The sequence below is a fragment of the Cajanus cajan genome, chromosome 10 (assembly GCF_000230855.2).
Source record: "Cajanus cajan strain Asha chromosome 10, NIPB_CcT2T_4, whole genome shotgun sequence".
In the NCBI taxonomy this organism is placed as follows: Eukaryota; Viridiplantae; Streptophyta; class Magnoliopsida; order Fabales; family Fabaceae; genus Cajanus; species Cajanus cajan.
The window spans coordinates 45,062,351-45,079,089 of NC_138526.1; the positions used below are offsets into that span (position 1 = coordinate 45,062,351).

The following is a 16,739-nucleotide window of genomic DNA, read 5'->3' on the forward strand; positions in this document are numbered from 1 at the left end:
CAAGGGAACCTTAAAAATGGCCTGTATGTATTTGATGAAGTACAAATTCTGCATCCTGATGCTTATAAGCATACTGCTGCACATGTACCTACTGTTCTCAGTGTACAAAAGACTAGGAATCTCTATGATGTATGGCACAATAGACTAGCTCATGCTTCTAAGAAAACAGTAAAAGATGTCATGAAAATTTGTAATGTTCCCATATCTGTTAGTAATAAAGATTCTTTTCTGTGTAAAGATTGTTGCATTGGTAAGTCGCATGTTCTACCATTTCCTGAATCATCCACCGTGCATAATTCTCCACTTCAACTTGTTTATAGTGATGTTTGGGGACCCTCTCATTATGCCTCGCGAGAAGGATTTAGATATTATGTTCATTTTACTGATGCCTATTCAAGGTATACATGGATATATTTTATGCATAATAAATCTGAAACTGCACATCATTTCAAGCATTTTAAAACCATGGTTGAAAATCAATTTGGGAGCAACATTAAAAGGTTTCAATCTGATGGAGGAAAAGAATTTGCCTGTCTAACAAAACTCTTTAATGAAAGTGGCATCATACATAGAATCAGTTGTCCTCACACTCACCAACAAAATGGGTATGCTGAGAGAAAGCACAGACATATTACGGAGATAGGTTTAACTCTCTTATCTTCATCTGGTCTTCAGCAAAATTTCTGGGCTGATGCTTTTAGTACTGCAATTCATGTTATAAATAGACTATCTACACCTATTCTTGGACAAAAATCTCCATATGAAGTATTGTTTAAGAAACAGCCAAACTATCTTTTATTAAAACCTTTTGGTTGTATCTGCTATCCTCACCTAAGACCGTTTAACAGCCATAAAATGGATTTTAGATCCTCTCCTTGCATTTTTATCGGTTATAGCATGCATCATAAAGGATACAAATGTCTTACAAATAATGGCAAAGTTATTATATCTAGAAATGTGATATTTGATGAAGATATGTTTCCTGGTACATTGTCTGTCAATACTAACAACAGTTCAGGAATATCAAAGTCTCAAGTATTTTCAGCAGTACCAAGTATACAGGTTGTGCCGTCTCAAGTATCTTCATTCAACAATGTTCCATCTGTTGAATCCCTTGAGAACTTCCAACCTACTTCCAACATTAACGATTCAAATGCAGGTCCTAGTACACCTCCTTCAAATTCAAACCCTCCATCAGCCACCATCGGAATACCAGCTCCCACACAAATTGCCACGTCTGAAACAACTCAACTTCTGGAAAACCAACACCCTATGATTACTAGAGCTAAGGCTGGTGTTTTTAAACCTAAAGTCTTTCTTGCCACGTCTGAACCAACAACTGTCGTTCAAGCTCTTGAAACGAAACATTGGAAACAAGCCATGCAAGATGAGTACAATGCCTTGATGAAGAATTATACATGGGATTTAGTCTCATTACCACCAGGAAGAAAAGCAATCACTTGTAAATGGATATTCAAGAACAAGTATAAACAAGATGGTTCCATTCTTAGACATAAAGCTCGTCTAGTGGCTAGAGGGTTTAATCAACAGCAGGGGATAGACTATACAGACACCTTCAGTCCGGTTGTCAGGCCTGTCAGCATCAGAGTAGTCCTTGCTCTGGCTGTTTCGCAAGGCTGGCCAATTCATCAAATAGATGTGGACAATGTCTTCCTAAATGGAGAGCTACAGGAGGAGATATACATGCTTCAGCCACAGGGGTTTCATAAAGGGAATTCAAACATTGTTTGTAAACTAAGGAAAGCAATTTATGGTTTGAAACAGGCTCCGAGAGCTTGGTTCCAGAAACTAACCTTAACTCTGATACAGTTGGGGTTTAAACAAGCTAAATCTGACAACTCTCTTTTCATCTCCACATCCAGAACCACATCAATATACATTCTGATCTATGTTGATGATATAATCATCACCAGCAACTCGTCTACAACTATACAAAGTCTCATTCAGAATCTTCATCAATTCTTTCCTCTCAAAGACCTTGGCAGACTTCATCACTTCTTAGGAATAGAAGTTAACTCAGATGGTGCAGGTGGCATTCACCTCTCTCAAACCAAATATCTTATGGATATTCTTGACAAACTCAACATGTCTAATGCCAAGTCTGTCAAAACACCAATGGCACCTGCTTCAAAATTAACGAATGATGGTACAGCAGTATGTTAGGACCCGAGCTGCTATAGGTCGATAGTTGGCGCTTTGCAGTATTTGACCATTACCAGACCCGATATTGCCTACACAGTCAACAAGTTATGTCAGTTCATGCATACTCCTCTTGAAGTCCACTGGAAAGCAGTAAAGAGACTCCTTAGGTATCTTAAAGGTACACCGCAGCATGGATTACACTATCAGAAATCAAGTGATACTGAAATATATGCGTATTGTGATTCGGATTGGGCAAGTGATCAAGAAGATTTGAGGTCAACATCAGGAAATTGTGTGTATCTAGGACCCAATATTGTATCTTGGATGGCAAAGAAACAGAGAGTGGTATCACGGTCCAGCACAGAGGCTGAATTTCGAAGTATGGCAAGTCTAGTTACAGAAATCCAGTACATTCAAAATCTGCTTTTAGAACTTCATATCAGCAGCAGAAATCAACCACTGATATGGTGTGATAATCAAGGGGCTGTTCTTCTCTCTATAAATCCGGTTTTACACACTAAAACTAAACATTTTGAATTAGATTTGTGGTTTATTAGAGAAAGAGTAGCTCAGGGAAAAATTCAGGTCAGGCATATTCCAGCAAAACTTCAAGTTGCAGATCTGTTAACAAAGGCTCCAAGTTCAGTCATCTTCTTGCAACTGAGAGACAAACTTACTGTAGATAAATAATCTACACTAAGTTTGAAGGGGGATAAAAAGGATATCAAGTCAGCAGTCTCTTGTAATAGATATAGTCTGTTAGCTCAATATGAATGAGGTGGCAATACAACTGTTATTCTTATGTCAGTTTAATTGTCTCCTCCTATTATATATAGAAACTCTTGCTTTGTATCTCTGTTCAGTTTTAGAATCAATATATCAGATGTTAAACAGTTTATCTCCTCTTGTGGTTCTCTCTAACACCCACATTACAAATATATTAGTGTCCCTGGTTGTTTTCCACGTTACCTTCTTCTTCTTCTTCTTTTTCGGGATGACTCAAACCAGCAAAGACCAGTCTCGGCAGTTTGAGTTTACCTCGGTGGTCCCAAAATAATATTTGTGTGGCAAATAAGGCTCCTGCCATAGGGAAGTGTTTACAACTAACCTTATTTTTTGGTGGGGCGGTTAGGGAGGACGGTGGATTAGAGTAGATTAAAAAAAATTGCAATCAGGGAGAGAGATATTTAAAGAAAATTATAAGAAATTAGAAGTAAATCTTACAATTTTTTTTATATACTCTGAGGTAATTTTTGTAAAATTTGAAAATCATGTAAAATTATCAAGTTAGCCTCATGAACATTACTAAACACTTACCATATTCAACTATATTTCAATAGTAATGAATTCAACTAAACATATTTGATTATGTTTATTGGACATTGACTATTTTCAACTTATGTCTTGATGATAATGGATTATACAACTTATTATATTCAACTTCGTTAGGATGGTAATGCATTATGCAAACCACCCACCATATTCAACTAAGTTTGAATTTGAATGCTAATACATTATTTAAGTCACCATATTCAATTATATTTAAATGCTAATGCATTATATGATAATATATAAGTACTATAAGATAGCATAATCAGTCATGTTAACTAACATAACCAATTATGCTCCTAAATTATATTAAAGAAATTATAATTCAAACTATACACTTAATTAAAAAGAGAGGGTAAAATAATAATTTTATTTATTTTTACATAAAAAATCAACTAAATAAAATATAATTTTAAAATATTTATTTCCCCTATTTTTTTATACATAATTTCACTCTATCAAATAATTACAAATTTTACTTTATTGTTTACTTATTTTTTTATCAAACCAATTCTCACCTATTCCCCCATTCCCTTCTATTTCTCACCCTCCCCCAAACAAAGCATAAGAACCGCATAACGTTGATCAATTAGCAGAAATTGAAAAGCCAGTGGTCCTGGTTACGCTTAAAGCTGTCTCAAGTACTATGGTACAACAATCAAAGAGGGGTCTGGCACATCTTACACTAAATTGGAAACGAAGGAAACATGGTCCATCCTGCTGAGAACTAACAAGTGTCGGACATTACGGGACTACTCGAATCCAGTGCTAATGTAAAATTGGCAAAGTGCGTAGTTCATTTCTTCCATCTGTTTGTTATCCTTGTTCACCATGCAGTTCATTTCTTCCATCACTAATGCTTTTTCCCTGTTCAGTCTATTCTCAATGAAAACACGACATATTGGCCAAACATATTTTTGTTGGACCATCAAATACACCTACATAGTTTCCACTAACTGCATTGTTTTTTTTCCCATGTTCTTTTTCCGCCTGGACTTGTAGATTCTTTTATGATCCAAGACCAGAACACTTTAGGTCCTAGACTGGTAAATATCTTTGGAGTATTATTTATCAGGTTCCACAGTCGCATTACTAGGGGAAAAATTTAAATGAGGTATACAGCTTTTATTCAGGCACAAGTTTTTGCATCGGGGAGAAAAGTATTCTTTATATTTGTGCTATTCAAATGTACTGATATATCAAGAACTTCTTACTATTGCAAGAAAATACCAAAACCCGTTTAAACAATTTTATTTCCAAGACAACTCTTAAAACGTGAATTTCTGACACGCCACATTCTGATCACCATAATAGGAAATAGAAAATCAATATGTTGGCAAACCTGAATAAATAGTCTTAATTAAAAGAATAAAATAGGAACCAAAAATATACTTGGAAGTAAAATTAATTCACAGGATTTGGTCCAACTCTCTTAAGAATAGATACTCTCTTTACAAGTTAAACAGCTGTAAACACTATGCTTTCATCTCTCGGGTATGTCCCTCACCTCTTAAATTGTTACTATGTTATAGTCTTCCTTAGTACTGCCTGAGGTTTTAAAGTTTCAATTTCTTGCCTACCGAAACGCCAGTTAGTCTAAAACTTCTAAAAGAGTAAAAGATAAAGGAATGCTACCTTGTTAAGTATACTTGTAAGACTAAAGAAACGGGCCGGTCCAATACTCATGCACCCCAAATGTGGGGTGTGAAGAAGAGGCTCAGATGTACATAATCTTAATTCCATGAGCAGAGACTATATCCGCAACTAGATCCTCTGACCCACCAGGTCACAGTGCAATAATCTTACCTTTGAGCCAGGTTTACCCTTTGAACACTCGTAAGACTACGGTGACAATAATGATAATAAATGGTATCTAGCTTCAATAGGCTATTCGAGCTATATGCTACTCTATCATTATGTTAATACTTCAAAATTTCTTCTGTAGAAAAGAACATAGGCAGCTGAAGATTTTATCTTCTCCCTGCTGATGGGATGAACATGGCTATCATCAAAGTCATACCACTGATCACCACCACGCTACATGAAATACAGAACAGAAACAATGGATGAACATTAATAATTGCTATAAGAAAACAATTTACAAATAATAAGAAACTTCCACAATGTTATAATAATCATATTGTTGATGTATATCATATACAATCAACATTTCACCATCTACACCAACCAAGCCATCGGATAAAAGTCAATCCATGGCAACAATGATGAGAATTGTTGAGTTCTCAAACCATTTTTAATGTTTCACGGGATCTAATATGTTCTATAATGTTCTCAAACCAATTCAAATGTTTCAAAACCATTTCTAATGTACCCAATTATATGATTAAAAACAAAGAAAACAAGAATTATTCAAAAATAAATAAATGAACAGCACTTACATGGACAAATGCAGTATAATGACCACCTCCCATGCTTCCAAAATGGTTACTGACAGCATAAAGTGTGTAATGGTAGGACACACCATTCCCGTGGGTAATATAAGCTGACAAATCAAGATTATCTACAGGGAAGTCAACATATGTCTCCAGCTTGTTTTTCATGTAACGACTATATTGAAACCTCTTAAGATGAATGACCAAAATTTCAGGAAGTCTCCAAAGATCTAACTTTTTACTAGCTTGACGATGTTTTTTACAGCCAGGACAGTACCTAACATTATAAGAAAACTGCGCCTTAGATAATAGCAACACTGGAAGATAAGTAATTCAAAGAATGGGTTTGATCAAAGTGTATGACCTTTGTGTATAGAACATAAAACAAAAGATAATAGCTGGTATGACATATTGACACAGCAGTATTTTTCTGATAGAAAACAAAGTTTAGCAAAAATATTTTGCCAGCAGTATTTATAAGATTGAATTAGAAAACTGATAGCTGCTCTAACATATACTAATTGAAGGGAAGAAACGGAGAAAGAGGATTGGCATTGAAAACAAAAGTGTAAATAGAAATCCAAAACATTACAAAACAAGCAGCTACCCCTGATCTGTCTTTAATAAGACACTGTTTAGGGTTTGAATTTAAATGGCACCAAGTATCCAACCCTAACCTGCAAAAGAGATAATTTAAGGCAATGTTGACATAATACTGGATTCATTGCAGTAATGGACTGAATAATAATGCTGTTCTAATGTGAGTCCAAAACTAAAATTATTTGCTAAGGCTTAAATATATCCACTTTAAAACATCTTCCAGATTGGACAGAGTAATAAGCATGTCAATCAAGGTACTTTTTCTTAAAGCTATAAAAAATGGTTAACTAACCACATGTCTTCTGGTCCAAGAGGTTCTTCTTGTAAGAATGCTTCAAGGCACTTGTATAGAGAAACTGATTCTTGAGGTCTCTTTGTCAAAAAGCTAGACTTGAAAACCTCAGGCAATGAACTAGAGAGTTGTGTGTCATACTTCTTAATCTGTTTTTCTGACCAGCACACAAGCACATGCAGCAGCCTTAAGTCTCCACTTATTTCCAGAGGCTTATTCATTAATATCTTGGAATTCTTGATAGTTCCCTTTTCATCTGTAATGTAAAACTCCATTCCTCCATCTGAAGGAGTGTCTAACTCATTTGCATTTGAACCTAAACTAGGAGTTGTGACCTCATCCATTTCTGCAACTTCTTCAGTTTTCTTCGACACGACACAATTTTCTAAGGTCTCTTCAATTGAATTTTGAAGTGGATGGAACCACTTTAGATACAAATTGCAGAGATCAGATCCATTTGTAACATTACAAAGCCTAGCTACAAAAGGAATTCCAAAGGCCTTCGAAGTCACAGTTGGCTTCCCATAGACATACTGCCTGAAAAAAAAAATTATATCAAACACTATTCTAGCGGCATGCAATAGTGATAATAAGACAGGGAAAAAACACTATGAAATTGTTCAGCCCACACATGACTGCATATCCTTTTACTCTTATAAAAGGCTTCATAGCTTGGACATTGCATATTCTACTGACTTAAATTAGAACCTTAATATAAGAAAGAAAAGATAGAAAGAAAGGAGGTGGATTTCAAAGTAATCCATGAAAAATATATAAATAGATTACTATTGCATTCCAATGAATTGTCACTGCAATAAGAATTCAGCAATTTTGAACAATGAGATCAAGTAAATAAAATGATAGAGAGGATTATTGGTTAGAGATTTAACCAAAGTGACAAATAAATGAATCTGGTTCAAATTAATCAAAATGATATAGTGTTCCTAAAAATACAAGCTTTTGAATATAATTACTTCATTCACATGTAACCATCTATATGAAATTAAATATCTTGTTAAACATTATGTCTAATATATATCCAAAATCCAAAGTTATATTCTTTTCAATGTTTAATAGCTAAATAAGCCTTGACCAATAAATAAGAAGCTTGATGCAATTAGGATTTTCCCTCTACAAGTTTTCAATGTTTAAGTGCAGGCAACTTAATTGCATCAATAGTAAGATTCCTTTGCAGATAAGAATTAGCAAAACCAGGTAAAGAGTTTGCATCAATTTAAAATGTAAAGAAAAACTACGACACTAACAACTGAGCCAAAAAAGTGTATCTAAATCAAATGAAAGAAACTGGTTCATGTCCAAATGCATGGTTTTTTGTATTTGTTGTTGTTGACCATTGGTCAACATAAGTTGATAACCAATGTATTAAAGGAATTTTCTGCACTGCAGTTGTACTCTGTTCAGTTTTTCCAGTTGAAAGGATGGGCTGGGCAAAATTTTACAAAATGTGCATGTAATGCTGATAAACTATTTTGGTCTTAAAGGCTGATGAGAGAGATGTTGATAGTTACTATACTAGTTCATCACACTGTTAAAAGAAAAAATAATAATGAAAAGATCTTTATTAAAGAAAATCAATCTAATTATCACAAACACATTGACTTACTCTTCCATCTGCTGATTTATAAAGACAATCAAAGGGGTATCGGCATTATATCTCAAAAACCGGTAAGCAACTAGTTTGTCAGCATCTCTGATTAAGGATAATGAATCGGTTGGATCTTCAAGAAAACGAATGATGCAATTGTTGTATACCTGTACCAGAGTCCTAGCTTCAGACATATGGTTTTCAAAAGGATTAAAATGTATCAACAAAGAAACACAAAATGGAGGGGAAGTGACTTCAAATGAATTTAAACAAATAATGAAGAAATATAAACCTCAGCCACTAATAAGGTCTCATCAGCCCCCAAAGAGCATGCAGTGCTAAGAGCGCGGGTCAGATCTTCAAATCTTCCATTTTTCGGAACAGAAATAGTATAAGGCGATAATTGAGACATCTCATCACCACTGCCACTAACAACAGTTATAGTCATTGTCCGCATTGTTGTTGATGGTAGAGGTAATGATAAGTACATGAACGGATCAAATGTCACAGAGACCTTCCTACAAACAGGACAAACTAATGTTGACTTATATTGACCCTGCAAAAAATGATGAATGTAATCCATAAGACAAAGAGTTACCAAAGGAATAATAAATATTAAATTAGTTTTCATGAATATGAAAAGGACATCAAATTTCACCTTCAAATGAATTAAGAAAAATAAAGAGCAATCTTAGTGGCAGGTTTTCTTATTATTCTAACTCACTTCACCATTAACTGCTATTATAAATTATTTAATTTTTTTTACTGAAATTATATAATTTGTTTTAGATTGAATAAATGGTCAAGAGTTACAGGACTTGATTTATTAATATTATTGACCAATTATGGAAGGTCCAATTGTCATTGTTCATGTCTTCCACCTCTAGCATCCCCCCCCCCCCTCCCCACACACACACACAAAGAAGCTAATTTATTTTTTCCAAAGCAATTCAATCATATAATATAATGTTTAACACAATACATGGTCAAATAAAGTACTTTGAAATTAGATGACTATAGATGTTCGGGTCAAAGTAATGCTATGTCTGAATTCATTAATTCTCTTTGCAAGATTATAGACACTAATCAAGATGTAGTTTCCTGGAACTTGTGAATTTGGCTGACAAACAGACATGAGAATCTGTTACTTATAGTTATAATCAATTGGTTAAAACAGTAGTTTGAGCTCTTTAACTAATTGCTTTACTACACTTATAAATGTTTCATTAAATCATGAATTTGCCATGGCAGGTTTTATAAATAATTACTTAATAACCACCAAGAAACTATGAATTCTTTACATCACACGTGTGTAAGTAAAACAATGGCATACAATGAGATGAATACATACTTGGCACACATCAACAATGACAGAATCATTGCGAGCCAAATGATTATGCCAGTATTCATCAGCAACCTCTTCATCTGGTCGATCATCTCCATCCTTGACTTCAATATAAGGCTTACATTTAACACGATTTAGATCTTCGTGGAGACCATCCAACAAAAAAGCAAGAAGTTCCTATTAAAATGCATAAATATAGTTAACAATGTTAGGGTACATGAAACATGAGCTTGGTAAAGCCAAAATCATTAGTAAAAAGATAATGAAAGGGCCAAATGTACTCACTTGGGAATCATGCTGATTAAATCCACTGAACTGAGGTGCAAATCTAGCAAGTTTTGATTTGAATATTCTTGGTGCCACAGGACTTGCTCCAGGCGCCCATAACTTCCTAAGCAAATCTCCAAATGCCAAAGCTATCTCACCCTGGCAAAACAGCAAATACCAAGAAAATAAAAAAGTGTTAGACATTACAGGCATTGATGTTTCCAAGTCCCAACCATAAAATTTCTTGAGATATACTGCTATTAAATTGTGAGCATGTTTAAAATGAATGATAACATACATTCATTCCCAATGGGTTATCATGATTGATTTCTCTAATATAATCTTCCAAAAAATAATCAACGAGCTTTGGCGTATGTGCTAAGCACTGGAGAGAACTGTTCATGAAGCAAGTGTTTCCTAGGTTTTGCAACCCAGTTAATCCCAAGGAACCGGCTTCACCGGGGCCTAAAGAGAATGTCAAAGAATTGGCATGTATACAATCAGAATTTGCACTGTCAAAAGTGCCATTCATCTTCAGTGAAGCACTGCCAGAAAAATTTGCCATCTCGTCTTTTTTTCCTTCCTTACATCTAATTGAGTCTGACAACCCATAGACTTGCAACTCCAAAAGAATCTGTATATTATTCAAAGTTAACATTAATATAGCACATGAGGGAATCCAATCAACAACAAGAAGAAAATCCTTACCACACTAGAAGTTAAAGTCATAGCCAACATTTCAGAAGTTAACGTCATTATTTTTAAGTGAAACACATGGAGAGACACTCAACCAAGACAAGTTAATCGATAACTTATAAAGATTTTGACAGAAGTTTAGGTTATCCCCAATAATGACGATAACAACAATAATAACCTAATCCCATTAGATGAGATCGGCTATACATCAATCATACAATGCCATTAGGCTTAGTAAAAACCAAATTCTCAGGAAGCTACCAAGTTCCAAGAAATTGTGCTTTTTGCCCCAATCATTCAACCCAAAGGTTCTTGCATCAACAAACTATTGTAAAGAGTCAACTCTCAGCAAGAAAATTTAGAGGACAAAAAATTATAAATTAATCATAAAAACTGGTGAGAAATATTGCAGAAAAGAATTTTGGTGTGTAAGAAAATAGGTTGCTTCTTCATAAGACCACTAAACATTTGTCCACATTAAAAAATTAATATAACAATACCGATATCATGTGCCAAACTGTCAATATAGCAATACTTGATAATGACCCAAATCATATCAACATAATAATGTTTTGCCAAAGCTGTAAAAGCCATGTAATAACTAATAAATACAAATAATGTACTGAAGAACTTGTGTGCTAAACATCTAAACCTTATGCCATTTTTTTCCATAAATTTTAAAACAGCCATTAAAGTATCTAACAGTCTTAATAATATGCAAAAACCATAACCTTTGAAGCACACTAAGTCGCTAAAGAGTTATGGCACATAACAGATGCTCATTCCTAACGCTGGGAAAATGGAATAGTTTGTAATCAAAGTATTATCTGCAACTGTGAATATAAATTTAAAGGTCATACAAGCATAAACAAACAAATTTTAATCAAAACATATATCACATACCTCCTGATCAGACTGCCTTTGACAGTCAACTGGGACCTGATTTTTGTCATTCATAAAAAATGTCATCTGACCTGAATAGTCCCAAATGCATAACTGTGCAGTAACAGGTTAAAAAATGTCAATATCTAGCAGTAATAGTAGAATTGTCTCTCTGTGTGTGAGTGTGTAAAATACAGGAAGGGGATCCACTCAATAACATTTTCTAGAATTCAAAATTTGACAAACTAGTATTATACTACAATGCACAGACATATTTATTATATATAAACTATGTCTAAAATTAGTATATAAATATTTTTTAACATATAAATTATATTTTAGATTTATGATAAATAATTTGTATTGTAACAAAAATATTATTTTATTTATTAATAATTTATTTTAAAATATTAATATTTAATTCATAAATAATTATGACAAATAAAAACAGAATTCGATAAGAAGTTAAACTTGATTTATTTAACGTCAACTCTTAATCCAACTGTTGGATTAATGGAATTTATGTGTATATTAAGTTATTAGGTGGAGTTAGACAAAACTTACTCATGGATCCCTTCACACACACACACATATAACTAGAGCTGAAAAAAGAATATTCTATTACCATCTCTGAATCCACACTGAACATTTTGCAGGCTCTTTTAAAGAGCTCAACTGCATTGTCCTAACAAGAAGGGAATAAATGGGAGCAGCAGATTAGAATTTGAATAATGAGATGATAATGAACCAATAAATACCACAATTTCCTTAATGATGTTGAAAATAAAAGCACTCATATAAGATCAAATTGTCCAAAAATGAATATACATATGTATGTATGTACGTAAATATCATTTTTAACAATGTCTTAAAAAAACTGCATGTCTTAGACCTATCCAAATACCATGATGCACCTAACCAAGACATAAATAATACAGATAGCAAATGTTCAGTTGTGAAACATTTTCCATCTCAAATCTCTCTTCAAATGACTATAGAACAAAAATGATGGAAGACATAAATTATGTATCTATATTCTAAGTATTCCATGAAAAAATATAACAATCAAAATAGACTAATTAAATGAACCTAGTCAATCCAAAGCCTTACCATTAGCTACCTCATAGACATAAACAATGCTTAAAGAAATTGGAAAGGGAGAAAAAAAACAAGCCAAGAGAGAAAGAGAAAGACCTTTTTGCTTATTCTTACTCCAAATGAATTTGTTTCCCTCTGAACAGAAAGCCTGAGTTGTAAAGGATATACATCTCCCATATCACTGTCAGTTGCTGAAAATCCTTTGTCATCCTTCATTACATTTTTTGAATCACTGTGCCTACATGAAATATCAAAGCACGTGATCCAGCAGATATAACAAACTAAATATTCTGGATGTCAGAAAACTTATATCAGCAGTATAAAGAAACATGAACTATTTTAATTGCGAATCCACGTTAAGAACTAATACTTGCAAGTTATAAAATCTCTGATCTGCTTATTAAGAAACATGCTATTAACTACTTGAAATTCTATACTGGAAGTATAAATATGCTAATAAAACAAAAAGACATAAACGGAGTAATATGACCTAAAATTATGAATCAATGAATCAAATTATGAATCAGTAATATGCTAGTTGTTTTTAAGTTCCAGGATTACATGTAGTATATATAACAAATGGTACCATCAAGGGGGGCTTGTTTATCATATAATTAGATATTAATGGCCAAGTAAGAAGATTTTATCCAAAACTTGTGGAGTGAGCTACTGATATCTAGTGGTTAACATATAACAGCTAAGACAGAAAACAAATAGCAAAATTATTTCAAAAATCAAAGCAAAACATATTAATTAACACCACTGGCCCTCTCCTCCATAACATCCATCCTTAAAAGAGATCTTGCACCTTCGAAAAGAAGTCTATCACTAATATCAAAAGTATGCTTAGACTGAAAAATGTGCTAGATGTGCCCAAAAGTTGTGGGCAACACTCTACAAATTGCAAACTAGTTTCCCAAAATCTTGTAAACACTCCCTGAGAAATTCTGACTATCTTGCCTCAAATCTGGAATATCTTCAAGTGAAAAACCCAATTGCTCAAATAATAATGGACAAATTCTAGAAACACAAGCATAAAAAAAATTAGAATTCTTTTATCACAAAAATAGAAAAATCGATGACTATGTCCAAAACTTAAAATTCTTTAATTCAGCAGGCAACATGGTTATTTGACTCTATGGAGTGAGACAAACCGTTAAAACTACTAAACACGAAGACACCGCACAAAGTTGTACAACAAATAAGCAAAGCACAAAGTAGCACACCATATATCTAAATTTCGGAAAGTCATGGGATCCAATCCACACATGTTGATGTAAAAACAGTTGTACATTCTAACTTAAACATCACATGTTTCAAGTTACGTATCCATCTTTACTCACCATTTGAGTGCCTGCAACCACATATCCCCAGATACCAAAGCAAAGTCCCGGCCTGATACACCAACTTCCGCATTTTCGCGAATGTGCTGCGAATCCTCCTCTCTCCGGAGATTGAACACGAGATCTGAGTTGAAGATGTTATTGATTATCTTCATCGGACCAGCATATGAAGAACTCGGAAAAGATGCATACGCAATTCCCTTCTTCATATCGGAATCCACAGGCATTGAATCCTGAGCATCCTTCCACCATCTGCAACACACAAAACCAATCCACACATTCAATTTCATCCAACCAATGCACACGAGCTCGGATCACAGAAAAATCAAAACAAAGCAGAAAAAAATCAACACGCTATCCGGTTTAATTAAGCCATTAAAAAACACGAAAAACACGAAGAAAATCGAATACAGGCTCGTGTGGATTGGTCCAACGTTCAACCCTAAACGAGCATTGCTAGTGGCGTTGCTTTGGATTAATGAGATTTACAGTGAGGAAATGTAGTTGCAGATTTAGGGAAAGTAAAAGAAGGCGCAAATTGAATTGAAGTGAGAATGAGTGGAATCTTGAAAGGGGAGAGACCTGTGAGGAACGAAATAGACTCGTTGGTCCTTGTGTGAGTCCGGTCGTCGAGAGTTATCAGAGCAATCTTCAGAGGCACAGTCCATTGGAGAGAGAGATTCAGAATTGGTTTCCAGAATTTGCAGATTATTTATAGAGCGAGAGAAAGAGATGGAGCAGGCAGAGAACTACGGATTTGCAGAGAAACAAGTAACAAGTGGAACTTTTTCTGTGAAGAGAATGCAATTCATTACAGGGAGGGAAAATAAATATATCCTACGTTTCGTAAATTTATAATTTATTTACTGTCCGTCCGTTCATTAATTTTTTCCAAAAAATGTTCGAAATATTAATGCTCATTAATTACACCAATAAATCTATTGAGTGAAATCAAAATTTCTTGATGATGTTATTACTATATTTTTACAATTAAAGTAGTGTTCTTTATAATATTTGATATAAAAATAGGTTGGATAAGACTGTTTTGGACTATTGTTTATATATAATTTAATTAAACTTAATTGGATTCATTACGGTTTGTGAATTTTTTTTAAAACAATCAAATACAAATTCATTATAAATAGAATGGATTAAGTTAGGTTATTGATTTAAATAATTATAAATATATTTTAAGAAATTAAAGGAAATATTGGATTAAGATTTTAAAAGATATTTTTATTATAAAAAAAATCATAATATTTAATTAATATTTTTTTAATATAAAAAATTCATGAAATATTTAATTAGGATAATTTTAAAAGTACATCAAAATAGATATTCAATTAAAATAATTGTAATTTTTTTATGAGTATGTCAAAATTATATGGTATTTAATTTTTTTCAATTAAAAAAATTATTGATATTTAAAACATAAATATTACAACAAATCATTTTGATGATGAATTTTATAATATTTTTTAATAAAATTTACGTATAATTCACTCATTCATTAATATGGATGGAAATACATCATATTAGGTTATATATCTGTGTGTGTTAAGTTTGTTACTTAAAATTAAAATTTAAGTCTAATCTATTATTTATTATAAGTTTTTTTATAGATTTGACCTGACATTTTTAAAGTCTAACATGACCTATTAACTTATTTAAAAATATATTTAAATTATTAATGTTAATTAGGTCAATAAATTTAATTTTTAAAAATTAACAGAATTATTTAAAAAAAATTGAATTATTTTCTATTAAAAGAACAATTCATGTGTAACCATGTATATTGTACACATTTATGCCCAGGTCATAAAAACAATTCTAATCTTATAATTTGGTGTTATAAGAAATATTAGACCAATTCAGCACAAGTATTTGGTTGATCTCTTGCCACAGATATTAATTAAAAAAGTCATTACATTCTTATAAAATATTTTGAAATTTTTTTAAAAAATTATTAAATACTTACAACAAATTTTAAAATCTACAAGATTTTTTTATGCTAAAAAAAATTTTATAAAATCTAAAATCAATAATCTTTAAAACAAATAAAAAGAAAAAGATACATAATTCAAATTTAATACATAATTCAAAATTACAAACAACATTACAACAATCACAAATGAGAAATCAAGAACCACAAGCGTGTGGTTCAGCGGTAAGGATTGATTCACGCTTAAGCAAGGTCAGGGGTTTGAATCTTGCCTTGTGTATGCAGTCGCGTTAAATCTTGGGTCAGCTATCCCACCCTTTGAGGTGCTTCCCTCGTAACGAGGAGATTAGTCACTGCTATCGGCGGTGGATACTCCAGGGACGCACAAAAAAAAATAAGAAATCAAAAATATTATAAACAAGTAAACATTATGTCACTAACATGACAAATTTTGAACTACTTGATAAGTAAAATTAAATTATTCTTCATGCTCAATATTTTCTTCAATTGTAACACTTTCTATTATGTACACCAACTCAAAACATAACTCAATATAAATCTAGTTAAAGTGTATTATGTGTTGTATAATATGTAAAATTTTTAATTTAATTTAATAATTTATTATAGTTCAAATTAGTTCGAGTTCATAAGATAACAAAAATTTAGAGTCATTATCCATCCTAATTATAAAAAAAAATTACTCACCCAAATCCCCGCAAAAACATAATTTGATTGGTTGATGTAGTTTTAGTTTGTGGATGAGACATTACTTATTTACACCTC

The 16,739-nt window shown here is 32.8% G+C and overlaps 1 protein-coding gene across 2 annotated transcripts; it reads right to left on the reverse strand.

Annotated features, from left to right (window-relative positions):
* Positions 1 to 4,823: 4,823 nt before the first annotated feature.
* Positions 4,824 to 14,835, reverse strand: UBP8 (ubiquitin-specific protease 8). Of its 2 annotated transcripts, none has more exons than XM_020382820.3 (13): positions 14,597 to 14,833; positions 14,015 to 14,266; positions 12,768 to 12,909; positions 12,199 to 12,258; positions 11,595 to 11,687; positions 10,294 to 10,629; positions 10,014 to 10,154; positions 9,735 to 9,905; positions 8,676 to 8,939; positions 8,402 to 8,550; positions 6,778 to 7,314; positions 5,892 to 6,162; positions 4,824 to 5,529 (listed from the first exon to the last, which is right to left on the reverse strand). In XM_020382820.3, the coding sequence occupies exons 1-13, from the start codon at positions 14,680 to 14,682 to the stop codon at positions 5,407 to 5,409; spliced, it is 2,625 nt and encodes an 874-aa protein (XP_020238409.1). In that variant the 5' UTR covers positions 14,683 to 14,833; the 3' UTR covers positions 4,824 to 5,406. The 2 variants fall into 2 exon arrangements, with proteins under 2 accessions (XP_020238409.1, XP_020238410.2); XM_020382821.3 differs by lacking the exon at positions 4,824 to 5,529 and adding an exon at positions 6,493 to 6,562 and having other exon boundaries at positions 5,994 to 6,162; positions 14,597 to 14,835.
* Positions 14,836 to 16,739: the final 1,904 nt, after the last annotated feature.

Excerpts from the sequence above, each read along its gene's own strand:
- UBP8 (XM_020382820.3), bottom strand. The coding sequence starts at position 14,682 with ATGGACTGTGCCTCTGAAGATTGCTCTGATAACTCTCGACGACCGGAC. Across the intron at positions 10,155-10,293 it reads ATAACCCATTGGGAATGAAT|GGTGAGATAGCTTTGGCATT; the intron begins GTATGTTATCAT and ends CTGTTTTGCCAG. Across the intron at positions 5,530-5,891 it reads ATTATACTGCATTTGTCCAT|CGTGGTGGTGATCAGTGGTA; the intron begins GTAAGTGCTGTT and ends TATTTCATGTAG.